Source organism: Eumetopias jubatus, unplaced genomic scaffold (genome assembly GCF_037043125.1).
Source record: "Eumetopias jubatus isolate StellerSeaLion01/CBP00866 unplaced genomic scaffold, mEumJub1_p1.0 scaffold_2, whole genome shotgun sequence".
Lineage (NCBI taxonomy): Eukaryota > Metazoa > Chordata > Mammalia > Carnivora > Otariidae > Eumetopias > Eumetopias jubatus.
The window spans coordinates 3,506,354-3,527,578 of NW_028274808.1; the positions used below are offsets into that span (position 1 = coordinate 3,506,354).

At 39.1% G+C, this 21,225-nt stretch overlaps 1 protein-coding gene across 1 annotated transcript in view; it reads right to left on the minus strand.

Annotated features, from left to right (window-relative positions):
- CSMD1 (CUB and Sushi multiple domains 1) overlaps window positions 1–21,225 on the minus strand; it is a 1,681,733-nt gene that overhangs the window by 259,842 nt on the left and 1,400,666 nt on the right. The window contains exon 30 of the mRNA XM_088021297.1: window positions 1,996–2,187. Coding sequence (XP_087877423.1) covers window positions 1,996–2,187 — 192 coding nt within the window. The remainder of the gene's footprint in view (window positions 1–1,995; window positions 2,188–21,225) is intronic.

Below are 21,225 nucleotides of genomic sequence, written 5' to 3' on the forward strand. Positions count from 1 at the left end.
GCAGTTTACAAAATAAGCAGGATGCTGTCACTTATAAACATTTTAAAAATAGATTAGACATATATAAAATAATTATGAAGCTTACTTATGCATGTTTATGTTAACAGTATTTGCCTCCAGGTAGAAAGATGACAGTTTTTTGTCCTCTTTTTTTCCTCTTAATAACATCTATTATTTTTAATAAGGAAAAAGCTTAAAAATAAAATTAAAAACTGTCCTAAGTCAGCAGAACAGAATTTACATGGGTGTTAAGACATGATCAGCTGATGCCCTAATGGATGGGTTTCTTACAGAGGATATAAGCCTCATTTCTGGTGGAAAAGAAATGTTTACAGTGTAATGAAAAGATAACATTAATTTATTCCCAAATACACATTTTCTATTTTTCTATTTACATAATACCTATGTGTGTGGGCCTGGCTGTCAACATAATTGATACTTAATGGCCTGCAAGTGAGTTGAGCCTGTCCCTGGGGCTGATGCTCAAGGCAGAGGAAACACTGCCTATTTTCTCTGCTGAGAACTGGATTATTCACTTAATAAAATATCTAATCATTGGTCAAAATTATATAACTTAGATATAAACTACCAAAAGATGATAGATGAGTTGGGAAGATGGTCAAATTTTACAAGTGTCTAATTAATGTCAAATAAGAAATAATCTTTAAGAGTTTAACAGATAGTTGCATTGATTTGTAATGTACTCCTCCATGCGTTTAAAATCATGCAAAATGTGGGGGTGTCTTTCCCAATTTAAAAATAGATTGATGGTTTGAAATGATGCTGCATTTATAGGCAATCACTCTACCTTAAAAAAGAAACACACAGAAATCTTGCAAGTCTCCAGATGACGTGGCTTGAAATAAAATGCAGGATGGCGCCCACAGAAGTAACAAAATGTAGACTCAGCAAGAAGCACCAAGCGCATGCAGGCAGCTTTCTGACAAGGTTGAGCATGCTAATAAGCAGATCCATCAGATCTCATGCATCCTCACAATATACTTGAAGTACTTAGTGATAAGTTACGAGCTGTGTATCACAGCTCCACAGAACCACTGAGAATCTCTCTACTGCTGTGTATATGACAATAAAAAACACTTTAAATCACAAAATCCCCTCAAGTTCACCCTATGCAAGATGGCCTATTAACTATGTGCATATCATTGCATTATCACTTCCTCTCTCCACAGATTAATTTTTACATTTTTCAAACAGATCATAAAGAAGTACAAATTAAACTATGACAGTTCATTAAAATAGTAAAGTTTAGCAGAGTTTCTTTCAAAAATAAGATGAAATAGGTATTTATGGTGAAATATTTAATTGAATGAGGGGACAATCTACATGTAATTACTATTTTATATAAAAATATATATTGCCCTTAAAAACATAATTTTGATAGAATATCTTAGTTATCAGTTATTAGGATAGTTATTCAAACTAAAGTCTGCAAAACCAATTGATAGCCTTTCAATAAGGTCAAACTATCAAATTCTAGTGAATTTCAGAAGCATGTTTCTCCTTTTATCTTCATTTTGACCAAAGCAGTATAATTTCTGGTTTTCAGGATCCTATTAAAATGTACCCATATTATAGAAGAACCATCTAAAAAAAGAAAGTACTTTTTATTGAGTTGGTTTTGCTGAAGGGCATGTTTTTATATTAAAAAATGAGAATAGCAATAGTAGGGTTATGAATTTTCTGCCACCCAGAATTTTAAATTACAGTGATTTGACTGACCCATATTTTTACAAGATTTGTTAAGGATAGGAAATGTTAGATAAACGTCAATTACTGAACATTAAGTAAACCACTTTCTTTACTTCACCTAATAAAATAAGGTTTAAAGGTTTACAATAAAATTTCCATATAGTCTCTGAGCTAAAGGGTATGTACGAAACTCTGGAGAAATACTTCTGGAGAAATAACTCATTTATGGAGCAATTTTAATAACATGCATTCATTCCGAAATATAAAATTTTTGTTGCTCAATACCTATGCAGGTAGGAGGGTCCGGTTGCCAAAAGAATCGGTTATTCAGCTGTACACAGGTGATTTTAGCTTGTCCTTGGAGCTGATACCCAGGGTCACACTGGAAGGTGATGGTATCTCCCGGCTCTCTACTATCCCCGTAGCGGGTGCCATTCTGAGGCATACCTGGATCGTTGCAGGTGGATGCAATTGATGCTGCAAAGCAAACACAAGAGCAGGTCAAATGATGGGAACAGGGTCCTCATACGTACAAATGCGTAGCAGCTTTTGAGCACGGAAGCTCTCCTGACCGGCATCGTGACTCATCTGTCTACATACAAATGTATGAAAAGTTTCTGTTCCCAGGAATACACTAAATAACATGCATCTTGATTATGATTACTTTGAACGAGTACAAGCAAAATTTGTTGAAAATGCAACCAGTGATGGGATATGTCAAGGAACTGTATCTTGCTCTACTTAACACACACGCACAAGTGCACATTCCCCTCCGATTTTCTTATTAACAATATTTTAATGAAAATTAAAATATTTAAAGTACGCCAATCTCAACCTTGAGTGAAGCTGAATGGGATAAATTTATGGTCTGTGCCTTCCAGGTGGCAGCCAGCTAAGGTAACCAAATTGACGTTGGAATGGGAACCAGCTAGAGAAGGTGCAAATCAGTTCAAACCAAGATAGCATTAGTCTCACAGGTGCTATTTTCTTAGTAAAATTATTAATAACCCCATTTCACTCTCAAAAAACTTCCAATTTGGACAATAAATTCTATGGTTATCTTAGTTTTAACAAAAGCTCTGAAAATGATGACTTTTGGGTCAAAAAATAATACAAGTATTAGCGCTATGAATTGTGTAAGACTGTTGAATCACAGACCTGTACCTCTGAAACAAATAATACATTATATATTAAAAAAAAAAAGAAGATAGTAGGAAGGGAAAAATGAAGGGGGGGAGATCGGAGGGGCAGACGATTGGACTATGAGACGATGGACTCTGAGAAACAAACTGAGGGTTCTAGAAGGGAGGGGGTTGGGGGGATGGGTTAGCCTGGTGAAGGGTATTAAAGAGGGCACGTTCTGCGTGGAGCACCGGGTGTTATATGCAAACAATGAATCATGGAACACTGCATCAAAAACTAGCGATGTAATGTATGGTGACTGACATAACATAATAAAATAAAAAAAAATGCAACAAAAAAAAATTTCAGGTGGAAAGGGGGAAATGCTTTCTCATAAGGCAATAAAGTTGAAATCTTGAAAAAAAAAAGTATTAGGAATTTCAAGTCAGTTTAATAGAGGCTAGCATCTCCAAACAAGCTGGTAAGAGAACTTTTGGGGAGTAGCTGGAGCACTGGAATGCAAGTGTCTGGCAATCATATGGAGCGCCTGTTATAGTAGATGCACCTAAAGTCACGTCACACAGCCAGCTACCAGCCCCACTTGAGTCCAATCAATGAAGATATCTTCCTACCCAGATTCTGGCCCAGAATTCTAACTCCCACATTGCACCGAAATGAAATCACCTGAAAAATACTGGTTATTTTCTCCAATTTCTGTAACTACTATGTACTTGACGTTCTACTAAAAATTAGGAAGACACACATCAGGGTCCAAAGCTTAAAATATTTTTTTTATTCTATTTTCATTTCAACTACAATAATGAGCTCTCTCCCTCTTCACTGCTGAAGGGACAGTGATAGAAAGCTAGCTTTTCTTGTGGCATGCTCCAGGACACTTAACACCTGTTTGCTGAGAAAGACGAAAGAAAACAGCTATTGCCCCATGGCACGCCACCATGCTGTCCACCCTAATGTTTGCAGATGTACGGTCGGTCATGCGTGGGCTTTCATTTCCATATTTTGGGTTTCTTATTTGGTTTGGTTTGGAAAATCCTGGGGTACTGTTCTACATTTGGCTAGATAGAAGAAATTTAAATAAAAGTTATGAGATGCAAAAAAAGTGCAGGACCTACTCTGTGTTCTTTAGAGATTTTTAACTTACGGCTGAATGAATGATCCAGGGCAATAGGAAATGGTTCAACTGTTTAGATGGAAGGAAAGGTATGAACATCAAGGATCCTGAGAGCGGTCAGACTTGCTTCTGATCCCAGCCTTGCTCCCTGGGACTCGATCACTTAAGCTCACGAAACTTGAGGGACTAATCAGGACAAATGAAACTATCTAACTCATTAAATCTGTCATGAACATGATGTGTGGTATCTTGCAAACCTCTCTCCCCACTGTTCTCTAAGCTAATTGAAGGCTGAGGCTGCCTTACCCACTCACTATTTTTTCTCTAACTGGCTTTTATTATATGTTGAAATGTATAACCATGCAGATCTAGAACATCATTAATAACAAAAAGTAAACATCTCCATAACAGTCAGATTAAAAATTAGAATATTACCAGGGCGCCTGGGTGCTCAGTTGCTTAAACATCTGCCTTCGGCTCAGGTCATGATCCTGGAGTCCCAGGATCGAGCCCCGCATCGGGCTCCCTGCTCGGCCGGGAGTCTGCCTCTTCCTCTGGCCCTCCCCCCTCTCGTGCTCTCTCTCCCTCAAATAAATAAATAAAATATTAAAAAATAGATTACTACCACTCAGCAATATTGATGATACCTACCGATGCCCTCACTTCCTTACATCACACCTTCTCCCCACTCCAGATGAAATCACTATTTTGAACACGGTTATCATTCCTTTGCTTTTCTTGATAAATATATGCATTCCAATAGTAGCTGCATGGGTAGCCTCCCTTTTGAACTCACATAAAATGGAATCACACATTCCAGGTTCTTCTGAGACTGTCTTTTTGGCTTGGTATTATGTTTCTGAGTCATCCACATTTAGGTTTGATGCTCCGGTTTATTGATTTTCATTGCATATGGTTTTCCATTGCATTAATGTACAAGCAAAAGCTTATGCTGGTTCGAGGGGCTTACCATCTTACTCTTTTGCCCTAACCATGAAAAAGCATGTTTGTGGGTCCTGGAAGAGTAAGAGGAACAGGAAGTAAAACTTCCAATCAGCTTGTGTGGATCTAGACTTTGAAGCAAAGCTACTCTGGTGTTGAAAACAGAGTCAATGTGCAGAGACATAGTCTCAAACAGAGCTGCTCCAGCTGACACACACAGGGCTTATGTTTTGGGGTGCTTTGTTACATAGCAATAGCTGACCGAAACAAGTCCTACGGTGGTAAACTCTTTTGTCCAAAAATATTTCAGTGATTTTAAAATATTTCAAATTTTCCTTCACTCCTAAAGGATGTTTTTACTGAGTTTATAGTTCAGGGTCAATAACTCGTTGGGATTTTTTTCCCCCTCAATACTGTTAAGAAATTATTCTAGTTCTTCTGCCTTCCAGTGTTCTTACGTCACCTCACAGTCTGAAACTATGATGAGATCACACTCTGTTTCTGGTATTCGAACTTTCACAATATTGTGTCTATGCATGATCTTCCTTTTATTAACCCTGCTTGGAATTTATTGGAGTTTTTGAATCTGAGGATTAAGCCATCATCCTATGGAATATCTCTGTTCCCCACTTCTCAAATTAAAATTGGGCAGATATCTCTATCTTCCATGTCTCTTAACGTTCCTCTCATTTTATAATCTTTTTAAACTTCGTTCTCTCTTCCAGGCAATTGTGGGGAATATTTTCCTTCCATCACCTGCTCTTTGTCTGCATCAGATTTATTATCTTAACATGACAGTGAGTTTTAAACTTTCCATCATTGTGCTTTTCGACTAGTCATCACTTGTTTTCAGATATATGTGGCTCTTCATACAGTATATTGTTATTTACTCATATTTTCATTTTCATTTTTATTATTTATGTGTTTTTACGTAATGATTTGACAACTCCACTCACTATACTGTGCTCATCACAAGTGTGCCTACCGTTTGTCACCATACAACACTATTACAATACCACTAAGTTTGCTATGCTGGAATTTTATCCCCATGTCTTATTCATTCCATAACTGTAAGCCTGTATCTCCCACTCCCCCTCACCCATTCTGTCCATCCCCCACTCCCTCCCTTCTGGCAACTATCAATTTCTTCTCTGACTTATGGTCTTTTTGTTGTTTGTATGTTCTGATTTTTACATTCCACATATAACTGAAATCATATGGTACCTATCTTTGTGTCTGACCCATTTCACTTGACTTAATACCTTCTAGATCCACCCATGTTGTCACATATGGCAAGATCTCATTCTATTTTATGGCTGAGGAGTAATGGACTTTATCCACTTCTTTATCCACTAATGGACACTTGGGTTGCTTCCATATCTTGGATATTGTAAATAATGCTGCAATAAACATAGGGATGCATAGATATTTTCAAATTAGTGGATTTTTTGTTTTGTTTTGCTTCCTTTGGGTAAATACCCACTAGTGGAATTACTGGATTGTATGGTATTTCCATTTTTAACTTGTTGAGGAACCTCCAAGTGTTTCCACCCACAATGCCTGCATCACTTAGAGTCCCACCAACAATAGACAAGGGTGCTTTTTTCTCCATATGCTTGCCAACACTTGTTATATCTTGTCTTTTTTATTCTAGTCATTCTGACAGGTGTAAGATCATATCTCATTGTGGTTTTGATTTACATTTCCCCGACGATTAGTGATATTGAACATCTTTTCATGTGTCTGTTGGCCATCTGGATGTCTTCTTTGGAAAACTGTCTATTCAGTTCCTCTGCACAGTTTTTAATTGGGTTATTTGTTTTTTCTGGTGTTGAGTTGTATAAGTTCTTTATGTAGTTTGGATATTAAACCCTTATAGGATATATCACTTGCAAATATCTCCCCTCATTCAGTAGGTTGCCTTCTCATTTGTTGTGTGTGGAAGCTTTTTATTTTGGTGTCTCAATAGTTTCTTTTTGCTTTTGTTTTCCTTCTCTGAGGGGATATATCTAGAAAAATGTTGCAAAGGCCAATGTCCAAGAAATAACTGCCTGTTTTTTTCTAGGGGTCTTATGGTTTCAGGTCTCACATTTAGGTCTCTAAACTAGTTTGAGTCTATTTTTGTATATGAAGTCAGAAAGTGGTCCAGTTTTATTATTTTGCATGTAGCTGTCCAGTTTTCCCAGCACCATTTATTGAAGAGGCTGTCTTTTCCTCATTGTATATTGTTGCCTCCTTTGTCAAAGATTATTTGAGGGGTGCCTGGGTGGCTCAGTCAGTTAAGCATCTGACTTCAGCTCAGGTCATGATCTCAGGGTCCTGGGATTGAGCCCCATTTTAGGCTTCCTGCTCAGCGGGGAGTCTGCTTGTCCCTCTGCCCCTCCCCCTGCTCATTCTCTCTCTCAAATAAATAAATAAAATATTAAAAAAAGAACTGACCATATATCTATGGGTTTATTTATGGGTTTTCTATCGTGTTCTATTGATCTATGTGACTATTTTTGTGTCAGTGCTATACTATTTTGATTACTACAGCTTTGTAGCATATCTTGAAATTTGGAATTTTGATACCTCTAGCTTTGTTCTCTGTTATTTTTATACCCTTTCTGGTCTGATGTTAATTCCAATATCTCATGGAAACTATAGTGTTTCTGAGTTTTGCATTTGTACTTCTGTTTTTTGGGACTTCACCTGTACTAATTCTTTGTGGTCTACTCTAAAGTTACTTTCATCCAGATGGGCTTCATATTTGACTTTACCATGTGGCTGGAATACTAGAAATCTTCTACTCTTTAAAGTAAATTCTCATGTATGGGAATGTGATGCATTTTTGAGCACAGAGATTGTAGGAACTCACCTATAAGCTAGTTTGAAACCTGTTTCTGGTTATGAGTCTAGATCATGCATATCTATACGTATGCTTTTACCCGTGTACCCATGTATGTATCTATCAATTATCTATCAATTATCTATTAATTATCTATCTATCTATCTATCTATTATCTATCATCTATCTACCTATCTATCATCTATCTACAATCTCTCTATTCTCTCTTATACGACAGTAAACCTCCCCCCCACTTAGGAGTTCTAGCTGTATATGAGGGTATACAATAGATATATCTTAGAATTTGCTTCCTAGTCCCTCAGCCCATTGGATTCCCAAAACGGAAGCTCAGGGTTTACTGGGGTCGACCGATAGTTGCTGTCAAGACAAAGTCCAGTTCTGAGGTTCATTACTTCTCCCTGTTTCACGAGATTCTTCTTTCACAAGACTCTGAGGATGCCTTATTTTCTTGCAGGCTCAGTGATACATTTTTAAAGACTAACAACAATTTTATCCAACATCATTAATATATCTTCAGGTTACACATTATCAAAGTACCTATTTTACTATAATGCTAGACATTGAAGCCCCTCAATTATAGTTATACCTCAGTGCCACAGCATGACGTCTGGCATATCATGCCTGTCATCCTCAGCATTATTATCACTTCTAGTGTTTAGGGGAGGAAAATCTAACTTGGAAATACAGTTCTCAGTAGATACCAAGAGGAGAGGAAGTGTTTGAGCTTCACAGATTTTTTTAATATTTTATTTATTTTTTTTGACAGAAAGAGACACAGTGAGAGAGGAACACAAGCAGAGGGAGTGGGAGAGGGAGAAGCAGGCTTCCCACGGAGCAGGGAGCGCGATGCAGGGCTTGATCCCAGGACCCTGGGATCATGACCTGAGCCGAACTCAGAGGCTTAACGACTAAGCCACCCAGGCGCCCCTTCACAGATTTTTCCCATGGGAAGAGAGCAGGAAATGCTATATTACTATCAGCTACAATGGTTAGAAGGCACGGCAGAAAGCAAGCACATCACTTCAAAAGAAGACAGGAATGCAGGATAGACTTCAGCATGCAAAGCTTTAAGTTAGAAAGTCAGGAGCATTGATTGCCTCCATAAGCCACAAATTTGTATAAAATAGAATAGCAATTATAGAATTCAATCACCAGAATCATAATCCGTAGTGGTCAAAGTCTAGGCAACAAAATGGTACTTGCATTGAACTAGTGTTTTATAAGCAATCTTAAGTTTACTATTTAAGTAATGTTCCTAAAGAATCTAAGAGCTATTTGTCCTCTACTTTTGCTGGGCTTCAGAAAAAAACAAACACACATACAAACAAACAAACAAAAAGCATAAGCAAATTCTATTGTACATTAGAGACTTCTCCTTTGGACTGAATTGCACATCCTCAAAAGAAACTTCATCTCCCCCTCAAGCAAATGGTTGCATGTATGACTACATATGAAATTCCAACTGATAATTTCTGCCACCGTTTTTATGGTATGAAAATAATTCAAAATAAAAGTTTAGAAGAAATGCTAAGGAGATCATGGATGAGCCTCATTGTAATTTTTATTTTTTTTTTATATTTTATTTACTTATTTGAGAGAGAGAGAGAAGGGAGAGGGAGAGGCAGGCTCCTCGCCGAGCAGGGAGCCCAATGCAGGACTCATCCCAGGACCCTGAGATCATGACCTGAGCTGAAGGCAGATGCTTCACCGATGGAGCCAACCAGGCACCCTTCACTGTAATTTTTAAAACAAAGCTATGTTTTAATTCTCTTTACAAATTTGAATTCAAAGACACATATTGCCCAATAAAGAAGCTTTACACAAAGGTGCACAGATTTTGAGCATGAATAAGAATTTCAACAGATATATCAGCCTTGCAAAAATTATTCGTCCATAGAAAACTTCTGTAGGTTATTAACAGGTATTTGGTCCAACAAGAATGGCGAATACTGTATACTCTGGTTCCCTCTCATAGATCCATGTTGCACATCACGGATTAAAGGTTCAGAGAAATCCTTTAGTAAAGAACCGTATTTAAAAAAATAGTTTAATCTAGTGTTTCCTAAATTAATGTAACAATAGAGCCCATTTTTCTCAACAAACCTTCATAATCTTCAAATTCTTCCAAATAAAGGTCAACAGAATACTGGGGATATAAAACACTGGCTTGGACTGATGGTTATTTGTCATTCAATGGTTTGATGCTCAATTCAGTTTTACAAGTACATTTTCTACTTTAAAAATATATATGTTTTATTTATTTGAGAGAGGGAGAGAGAGCGAGAGAGAGCAGAGGGAAAAGGCAGAAGGAGAAGGAGAAGTAGTTTCCCCGCGGAGCAGGGAGCCCAAACTGGGGCTGGATCCCAGGACCCTGTGATCATGACCTGAGCGGAAGGCAGAAGATTAACAAACTGAGCCACCCAGGTGCCCCTACATTTTCTCCTTTTAAACTAAATTTTCTTTTTTTTTTTATTTTTTATTGTTATGTTAATCACCATATATTACATCATTTGTTTTTGATGTAGTGGTCCATGATTCATTGTTTGTTCATAACACCCAGTGCTCCACGCAGAACGTGCCCTCTTTAATACCCATCACCAGGCTAACCCATCCCCCCACCCCCCTCCCCTCTAGAACCCTCAGTTTGTTTTTCAGAGTCCATCCTCTCTCATGGTTCCTCTCCCCCTCTGACTTACTCCCCTTCCTTTCATTTGGAATATCTAGAATAATACTAGAGCATACCATTAAAGAGTTATATACTCATAAAGTTCATGTTGTCTAATAAATAGAAATATTGCATCCACAAAATTACCTAAGTATATGAAAATGTGAGTTGTCATAACATGGCTCTTTCTGTGTTCTCAGAAAGGGTCCTTATATTTGCTTCTGTATCTTCAAAGATTATTTCAAATTCCCAATAAATCAACCATGACATCTTAGTCAAATTGAAATGAACCCCAAACCTTACTTTTTCCTTCTAGTATTATGAAATAAAACTAGAAAGTTGCCAGGGTTCTCTAGATTGGATTAAAAAAGCAATGAGAACAGTTGAGGTGAAACAAAGACAACAATTTTAAACAATGTAGGGGAAATAGGTTGGTTGGGTCTTTGAAATAAATGCCATTTTATTTTCTTCTAGTTCTGAATTGTGGAAAGATGTTTCCTGGTAAAGGCAAAAAAGCTCATCTGGAAACTAATATGAAAGCCCCCAACCAAAGACTTTGTGATGGGGTCCAAAATTGCTTCTCTGCCTTCAGGGTCATACAAAGTTATTGATGAATCATGCGTTCATTTCTTTTTCACAGTTGTATTCTTTGATGTGCCACAACATACCTTTTGACTCACTTTTCTCTTAAATATTTTCTCTTCAAATGGGATTCTGGTGGCTCTGAATCTTTCTAGTTTCTCACCATAAAAAAAGGCAAACAACATTCTTAGTGACATCAGGCTTATCCCTCTATTACCTTAGAAAAAGAGGGCACTGTTTATGAGGTGATGAATATTGAGCTTTTCAATTTCCCAAAGGGTTCTCTGGAATACTTCGGGTCATAAAGACACTTTCCACAGGCCCCCTAGAATCTAAGGGACATCTCCAATCCTTGTCCACAGGAATTCAGGACCATTCCAGTCAACTTGAGTGATCCAAAACATGTGCTCCACTTAATGTAAAAACAATGTACCTTTTTGTTTCTAGTAGTATAGACAGGATAGAACTATTTCATAATAAGAACCTGCAATAGACCCACATTTCCTTCCAATTAGATAAAGTAATTTTTGACACTGAAGAACCTATAGAAACACACACACACACACACACATTCTTTACATTATATACAAAATTATGTTTTTTTAATAAAATAAAAATTAAGACTTTGAGCCATGTCCTATTAAATGCACAAAGTCCTCCTTGCATGTTTTTAAAACATCACTTAAACATGTTTATTGACTGAGTTATTAGTTTATAGAAGTAAAAGTTTGCTTCCCATACATATGTTGTTTTAAAATACCCTTTGTAGCACACCTCAGTAGATAAAATGTTTTCCACGTGTATAGGAAAATGCACACAGCAGCACCAATACAGTCCATATGTGGAAGCAGATGTATCTAATACAAACATAACCTGCATATTAAGTATAACCTGTATATTTGAACTTACTAAGGAAAGCTATTACATGTGAAATGCCCTTTACAATATGTAATAGGCTACTGGTTAGGCAGGGACTATATGGGGTGCCCAGTGAGGCTTTTTTTTTTCTTTTTAAGGAGGCAGCCTGACTAGCTCCTTCTTTTACTTTGCAGGCATCAGCTGAAATAATTTTGGAACCAGGGATGGTCTCTTGGGTGGTCCTCTCAGTCATGTAAATGTAGGGTGGGGCCTCCCGCATCCTCTGGGGAAGAAGCCAGCTTTTGTTTTGATGGGAGGATCCTTCCCAATAGCCTGTAGTTCATCCAGGGGAGGGGGAGTGATTTTGCGCAAAGAAGCATCTTTGTGGGGGGCGGGGAGGGTAGATTCCCAGCCCGGTGCAGGAGAGCCCATTCTAGGGTGATGTGCTGAGGAACTCGGACTTTGCTGCTCCAAGTCAGCCCCCCAAAGCAAATCACGGAGGCAAGCCAGCCAGGGCTGAAGCTTTTGTGGGGAGAGTTGATTCAGCAGGGACGGTGGCTGAGATCTGGGCCTTTTAGGACCCTGAAGAGAGAACTGATTACTTGGGGACCAAAGGTTGGTACCAGGATATTAAGTGGGAAGAGGTGGGCATGCAACCTCTGGGCATGCTCAGAGCATCGCAGCCAGGGAGGAGGGTGGGGCTGGTCTTTGACTGTCCCTCCATGAAGAGTCACCAGGTGGCTTGAAGCCTCAGATGTCCTGGGGACAGACTTTCAGCTCTGCCCACCCCAGGTGTGCAGAAGCAAGAAAGCTCCTGTTCCAAATGTGGAGACCCACGCTTCATTTCCTGGATATTTCAAGGGATAGCTGAGAATCCCTCAGAGGGAGATTCTGGATTTTATGCTGATAAAGAGCAGGAAGGTGTTTCTGAAAATCCCTCCTAGAGGGAGGAAAGTGGGCACATTACTATCATGCCTTTGTGAAACAGACCGTGGGTTTGATTAATTATTTGATTAATTAATTATGCATTTACTATTTTTCCATCTTTGTAAATGTCGTTGAAGGGTAAAAGAATAAGCCACCAGAAAAAGCCCTTTCTGGCAGAGGTTTATTTTGAGCGGATTGTGAGAAACAGTAGACACAAGAGAAGGTCTGAAATCAGAGTAGCAGTTAGCCTTTTGTAAGGGAAATGGAGGGTAATCTCCATTCTTAAGGGAGTTTTCTCTCTGAACCAGGACGGGGAGAAAGGCTAAATCACGGGAGACCCTGGTCCTCTGATCTCAGAGAAGGTACCAGCTGAAATCAGCATCTCCATCCTTCCCCTCCTTCCCCTTACTCTTCCTGCTAACCCCCCACGAGAGCCTGCCCTCTCCACACACATTTTTGCTTCTGTCTTTATAGTTAAGGACAGCATTTAGGAAGGAGTCTAGGGCACATGGGGACTTACTCCTTCTCCCTGGGTATCTCTGTGAACATATGAGGTATACATGTTAACAAATTCATGTTTGTTTTCTTCTTGTTAATCTGTTTTTAATTACTGGAGGTCTCAGCCAAGAATTGAGAGTTAAAGGGAAAATGACAGTCTAGCCGTTGGCCTTGGTTCGCATGAGAAGCTCTCAATCTGTCAGCCTGTCCCTATCTGGGGGGCACAGCACAACTCATCACTGGTCCTCAGCTTACCACACACCGAGTCCAACCCTTCATTAGCTCCTGTAAGGCCAGGTTCAAACTCAGTTATCCTTGTTGAAAACAAAGGAAGAGACTTCTGCCTTTCCTCTGTCTATGAGTATATATTTGGAAAACTTGGATTAATACTTGCTTTGTCTCTCTGAAATGAATGCTAATTTTTTAAAGGCCACTTGCCAGCCTCACGACCCAGGACACATGTTTTTCAAGGTGCTGGGAGCCGTCCCTTTGGAATGTATCAACCACAAGCTGGTGTTTCTATAGTGTGCATGGGGCGGTCCTCTGAGCCAAGGTACAAAACCGCCCACCTCCTTTCATGAGGATGTGAGAAGTGTCGTTTTCCTTTACACAAATCCAATTAACTGACACAGATGAACTACCTAACTATCCAACTACAAATTAACTTAGGATGAACTATGTCACAATAAATGGTGTTGCCAAGTCCTCTTGAGCACTGGTTATGGTCTGTCCCAAGAACGTGTATGTAATGGCTTATATCTTGTTATATAAAAAGGAGTTTTTTCCTATCTTTGCAAACTCTTAGCAGAATGCACATCACATTCTGGTTTAATGTTTGTTTAATAACACCTTTATTTTCCTTCTGTTTTACCTTTGTGGAGAGAGTTTCTGGGTTTTTATTTTTAAGATTTTATTTATTCATTTGACAGAGAGCACAAGCAAGGGGAGCAGCAGAGGGAGAGGGAGAAGCAGACTCATTGTTGAGCAGGGAGCCTGATGTGGGCCTCGATCCCAGGACCCCGGGATCACGACCCGGGCTAAAGGCAGACGCTTCACCAATGGAGCCATCCAGTCGCCCCAGAAGGTTGTGTTTTTAATTCTATTTCCCCAACACACTTGCCAGGACTCCCTTTTCCTCTGTCCCCTGGTACAACCCCTCCTGCATAACACACTGGGAGTGATGCTTGAACAGTACAAGTTTGGCTGTATCACGACTCTACATAAAGACTTTGGTGGACCCGGACCACAGCTGGCCAGTTCTCGAATCCCAGGAGCCAGCTGCCACTCACCTCCCGCACCCACTATGCCTCAGCACACTGGCCACCTCGTTCTTCCTTGAAATTCATGAGCTCATTCACACTGTAGGGCTTTCCACGGGCTACTCCCTTTCTCTGAAATGTTCCTTTCTTCTGGTCTTTGCTAGTCTAGGTACTTGGGTCACGTTTACATGTCAACTTCTCAGAAAATCTTTTCTGGGTCACCGAAGTGGTAGTCATTCAGTGACCCTGTCATGTATTAAATCGTCTGAATCTCTGTTTACAACACTTTCTTCTCTATCTCCCGGAGCCGCCATATTTACATGTGGTTGTGTCTCACCTGGGACAGACAGCCCTGAGAGAAGGGCTTGATAAGCCAGGCACTCAGTATACTGCTTTACATACAGTAGGCACTCAATAAATACTGGCTGAACGAAGTATTAAAAGCACTTAGCCTGACGCCTGGCCCATAATTCATATTTAATAGACAGTAACTATTACAAGCATTAACATGATATAACGAAGGATATGTTTCAGAATGAAGATAAATTATTTGTGAAAAAGTCATAATAACAAGTTAAATAATCAATTCTCAAAAAATAAGTTTATACTTTTACACATATGTTACCTGTAATGTAAGCCTGGATTGAAACAGGTAGAATAAGCTTGGATTTAATTAAAAATAATAGTCATTTACAATGGGCACCAAGAAGAATGAAGGAAATGAGATGTTTATTTTAATTTTTTTAATCTAAATTATTTCCTGATCTGGACCTCCTATTCAGAAATTTAGTTTTCAGTTAATGATGTTAATTTTTATAAATGGATAATGGAGCTGTGTTTCCATGAAATGTTTAGAAAGGCAGCAAAAATACTTGTGTAGAGCTGACTGATAAATGGGGAATAATAAATGCAAAGCAAAAAATTACTATTTTTTATGAGCCACATTAAAAACTAACAAAAAAGTACATACAAACTACAGTTGATTATAAAAGCTGCCATAATATGAAAAACTACAAATGACAAAGCATAAGTTTTTATATAAAAAATTAATTAGTGCTATGATAACACTGTGCAAACATTGGCCTGCACGTTAAATCTGCAGCCCTCCTGGGTGAGAGTTGCTCGTTTTCTTCTTCTTGATGATTCCAAATTAACCTGCCACATTTGTGGGTAAAAGGACTTCGGCTTAGACCCTTAGGTCATCTACTGAATAGAGCTTTACTCTCCCTCTTTTTAAAAAAAGTATATTTTTTTAATTTATTCATTTGAGAGAGAGCACAAGCAAGGGCAGAGGGAGAGGGAGAAGCAGACTCCCTGCGGAGCAGGGAGCCCGATGTGGGACTTGAACCCAGGACCCCGGGATCCTGACCTGAGCCCAAGGCAGATGCTTAACCATCTGGGCCACCCAGGCGCCCCTTGTCTCCCTCTTTTCACTCATGCCTATAGCCCAAGGAATGGGTGACACTGGCGGGTCTTGTTCTCCATGGTGACCCTCATCCCCAAACTTGGTGCTGTGACCGCGAACACTTTGGGAGCGCAACCCCACATCTGTGCGATGAAATGCCTGTTTCCAGAAAAGGACAACCTGATGTGGTATTTAATCAAAGGCGTCTTTTCATGCAGTAATATCCAGACTGACAGGATTATTATTTTATTTTGTTTTTTCCTATGCAAGAATGTTATGTTATGGTAGAGCTTTTTCAAATCTCAGCCCAAGAATTCACAAATGCAGAAATAGCATGTTAAGTAAGAACATGTTTGCATTACCCCAAACTCAGTATAACTGCTAAGAGAAAACAAAACAAAAACAATCGGGGTGGGGGTGCATTTTCATTGGTTCATTTATTCACTCATTCAAAATCCTTATCCAGTGCCTGCTCTGTGCTGAGATTTGGACCACATCAGTAGAGAAGTCGGTTAGGGCCCCTCCCCTTGCAGAGCTTGGTTACTGTGGGAGGAGGTGGTAGTAAGAGAAGTAAAGTAGAAGTTGTAATATGCTGGGGAACTAGTACATGGGAGAGCCGGGTGAAGAACAGCAGGAGTATTGAGAGAGGGGCTCGGATGCAATTTTAAATAGGTTGGAAGATCCCCCGCTGATGATGACGTCAGAGCAGAGATGGTGAAGGGGCTGCTCACACAGGCACCTAAGGACCCTGAACCCCAGTGGGCTGAGCACCTTCCCGGAGCTGCATGGAGATCTGGACGGGGGTTGGTTGGGGAAGAGGTGGGGAGAGGCCAGAAGCAATGGGGCCAGAAAGAATTTCAGCAGGTAAGGGGAGGTGGAGGCAGCTGTCGGGGACTCAGGGCTTGATGCTGAGTCCTTGCAGGGTTCTGAGCACAGCAGTGGGACATGGAACTTACACTGTATAGGCTTAGTGCAGCTGCTGTGCTCAGGGTGGACAGGGCAGGGTGGGGGGGGGGCAGAAGAGGCAGTGAGACCAGTTAGGAGGTAAGAGATAGATGGGGTGGGGAGTGCACCGGCAGGCATCTGACTCCCAGCATAGCTTACAGTCAGGTCCCTGGAGGGTTTGGTATGGACTGCATGCAGGACAGGAGAGATGGACTGGACGCAGAAGCCAGGGTTTCCCCCAGGAAGCCTCACACTCCTGCTCAAAAGTAAAATACAAATCACTGAAAGCTGGTCCAGGTTCGAGCCTAGCGGAAACTGACACTCAAGGAAACAGACAGGGGTCTCTAAGAGGAGGAATAAGGGATAGGGTGTGTGATGGAAACCATGCAGGTTCCAGTTAGGGAACGTGGGGGTGGGGGTAGTTCTCATGTGCACCAGGCTCCAGAACCCCTGGGACCCAGGAAGGAACGTTCCTGGTACAGGAGGACCACGTGTTAATGAATCACCGCTTTTTGGCAAGATGAACTCTCACTGTGCATGCTGCAGCCGTAGTCAGTGGAAACACACTTATTAGTGTGCACTCGTATTCTCCACGTGGCCACTAGGACACCTTCATGTTCTGAGTTATTTGTTTATTCTTAATCTCCTGATTACAGAATGGAGTACACGTGTGCATATACAAATTCTACTGAAATCCAGATTTTCAGCAGGAATGTGAGCCCTGCTAAACAGGGATTGTTGGTTTCATTCTCTCAATCATACCCAACTGTTAGAACAGTTCCTGGCATATTACAGACACTCAGTGATGCTGCCTGATTGGTTGACTGAATTAATGAATTAATAAACAACATGTATATAGTTTTTTATGTATTTAGGATTAGACTTCTCAGCATTATAGTATTAGATTTGCTTTGTCTGTAAGAGGTTATTTATTTTTTGATGAGTTTACAAACCAATTACAGTGATCAACTAGACATAAATTACCTTTTCCCCTTGGACGTCATAAAAGCATACTTGCAACTTTAATGTGTACATGGGTGAGATACTGGAGTTTCTATCTCACCCCCAAATTTATTGAACCAATGAGCCTAATGTAAATATTAAAACACTAACTGATTGATTTTGCTTTTAATGGTCTCCAACAGGAATTGACAAACTATGGCCTGAGGTCCAAAACTGGCCCAACACCTGTTTTGGTAGGGCTGGCAAGCTAAGAATGGTTTTTACATCTTTAAATGGTTGAAAAATATCAAAAGAAAAATACTATTTCATGACATGTGAAATTCCAAATTGTGCTCATGAAGTTCAAGTGTTTGTGAATATAATTTTATGGGAACACGGCCATGACCATTCATTTATGTACTGTCTTGGCCGCTTTCACATCAAAACAGCAGGGCTGAATAATTGTAGCATGGGCTATCTGTGACCTGCAAAGCCTGAAATACTTGCTATCTCCCTCTTTCCAGAGAATGTTTGCTGGCCCCTGGTACAGACAACAATCATGTAATAACTCTTTGCATTCATATGGCCTTTTCCTTACCCTTCTATTAATCATTAAGAAAGTAACAGGCTTTATCTCATTAATCCTCATGTTCTTGAGTTAAGAAAACTGATTTAAATTCTTTATGAATTCAACTCTTCATGCACATGATAAGGTTATCATCTTTCTGAAAGGTTCTCTTTTAGGTTCAACCCTTGTCACGAATAGGGAAATCTTCTTAAGGGTCATAGATTTCGTGTTTCATAGGATAAACACTAACCAGCAGTCAGAATTCTGTTACATGTCCATTAGTGCATAAGTGCTTGAAAAAGGTTTAGAAAATACACAGAAAGAGAAACCTTAATTCATCTGTCTGTCCAAGCCTGGACTCTAAATTAAAGAAAGTGCATCTATTCCACAAAGTGCCACCTAATTAAGTCTCAACATACTTCCTTTAATTACTGAAAATGTCAAAGTCCTTCAGTAATTGGAGACATGGAGCCTATTGAGACCTACCCCCTTCAAAGAAAGGAGCTAATGATTGCCCAAGTGCATAGGAAAAGAAATCTCTCTCCCTCTGTATTTCAAAAGCAACACACGGTGTTGGAGCAATACATAGGAGATAAAAAAACAGGGGCCTTGACCTAAGTCTCACATCTTATATGAAAATTATTTCACAACAGATCACAGCTTTCCATCTAAAAGGTAAAACTCTAAAAGTTTTAGAAAATCTTCAGGATTTAGGGCAGGGCAAGGAGTCTGTAGTTAGACATGGAAACAAAAATATGATCCATAAAAGCAAACGTTGATAAATTACACATCATCACAGTTAAAACCTTTCCTCTGAAAGATTCTGTTAAGAGACTGAATAAAAGAGTTACATACTGGGAGAAAAAGTTTGAAAGCCATATATCTGACAAAGGACTAGTATCTAAAATATATAAAGAATGCTCAAGATGGAAAAAGAAATAATCCAACTAAAAATGGACAAAAGCCATAAGAAACATTTCACTGAAGAGAATATACAGATGATAAATAAGCACATAAAAAGATGTTCACAATCATTAGCCATTAGGAAATTGCACAATCCCTATGAGCACAGCCAATAATATGATATATCATTATGTTTACATGTATACCCATGGACAACATAAATGCTGGTGAGGATGCAGAGAAGCCGTTCATTTATGCATCGTTGGTGGAAACACAAAATGGTTTAGCTACTCTGGAAAATCATTTGGCCATTAAAATCTAAACATTCAATTACCATTCAACCCAGAAATTAGACTTCTGGGCATTTATCCCTGAGAAATGAAAAGTTATGTTCACACAAAAACCTGTACATGAATGTTTATAGCAGCTGTATTCATAATAGTCCCAAACTAGAAATAACCCAGATATTCTTCAAAGGGTGAGTGATTAAACAAGCTAGTACATCCATTCTGTGGAGTACTATTCAGCAATATAAAGAAATAAATTGTGGATATAGGCAACAAGCAGAATGAGTCTCCCCAGAAGTATGCTGAGTGAGAAATCCATCAAGAGATGGCATCCTCTGTGACTACTTGCATAGAACATTCTTGAAATTACAAAGTTAATGCCAATGGAGAATAGATTGATGGTCGTGCGGTTTAAGATGGAGTGGCTGCTGGAGGTAAACTGGTGTGGGTATTCAGGTGCAACCTGAGGTGATGAATGGTCTGTATATTGAGTGTATTGATGCCAATACCCTAGCTGTGATACATACTCTCACTTTGTAAGGTGGTGTCATTGGGGGAAACTGTGTGAGGGATCCATAGGATCTCTCTGTTTTATTTCTTACAAGTGCATACGAATTTACAATGACTTCTGAAGAAAAATTTTAATGTAAACAATATAAAATTATATATATATAAATTATAGCAAATTATATATATAAATTATAGCATTCATTCGAATTACATATAATGAATATAAGCTATTTCACTTATAAAATTATCTGTGCTATATAAAAGTATGTGTATACACATATTTCAATTGAAAGGGATTAAAATATTTTCGACTCAACCCAAAAATCATGTATTTCTCAATGTTCCTTTATGACAGAAAGCAATATGGGTTTTATGATTGTAAATTCTTGGTAAATATTGGCAAATTTGAAGACGGACCCTATACAATGTCATTTTTGCCCATTCCTGGGGACAATGACAATTTCTCTTGGGGAAAAAAAAAATATTAAACCAAAAAAAGTCCTTTTCCAGTGAACACAATTACTACTTACCCAAGAGGCTCTATCAGTGCTGTTACTATGAGCCAGAGGGGAAGAATAACCAATCAAAGGACAAAGATTCCTTGGACAGACACGTTAAAACGTCCGAAAGCATGGAAGATTGTAGGCTGTCAGTGAAAACAGGTGTTAAAACAGATGTGTAGACAGAATGAGTGACATTATGAGAAAATATTAAATGCCCTTGATGATGTGCCACTCAAGAGTTCTGTGTCACAATATTTCAAAAGTGGAAAATTTGCCTTATGATCTTTATACTTAATGCATGCTGAATAGCTATGAAAATATGTCAAATGTATATCCACTGAACACAAGTATAAATTGAATTGTACAATTAAAAAAACTTAAAATGCAACAGAAATAAATCAATCGCCTTGCTTTTGCACAAAGAGGAATGTGTATTTCATTAAAGCCAAACCCAGTCTGAATTCCACAAAAATGTTTCATGCTAATTTAAATGAAAATATAATAATTTAAGAAGTGCTATTGATACGGCAACTAATAAACTAAGCAATGGCTCCTCCACCCCATAGGTTTTCATTTTTAATTCAGGTGTCACTCACTTTCCCTTTTCCGCTGCTTAATC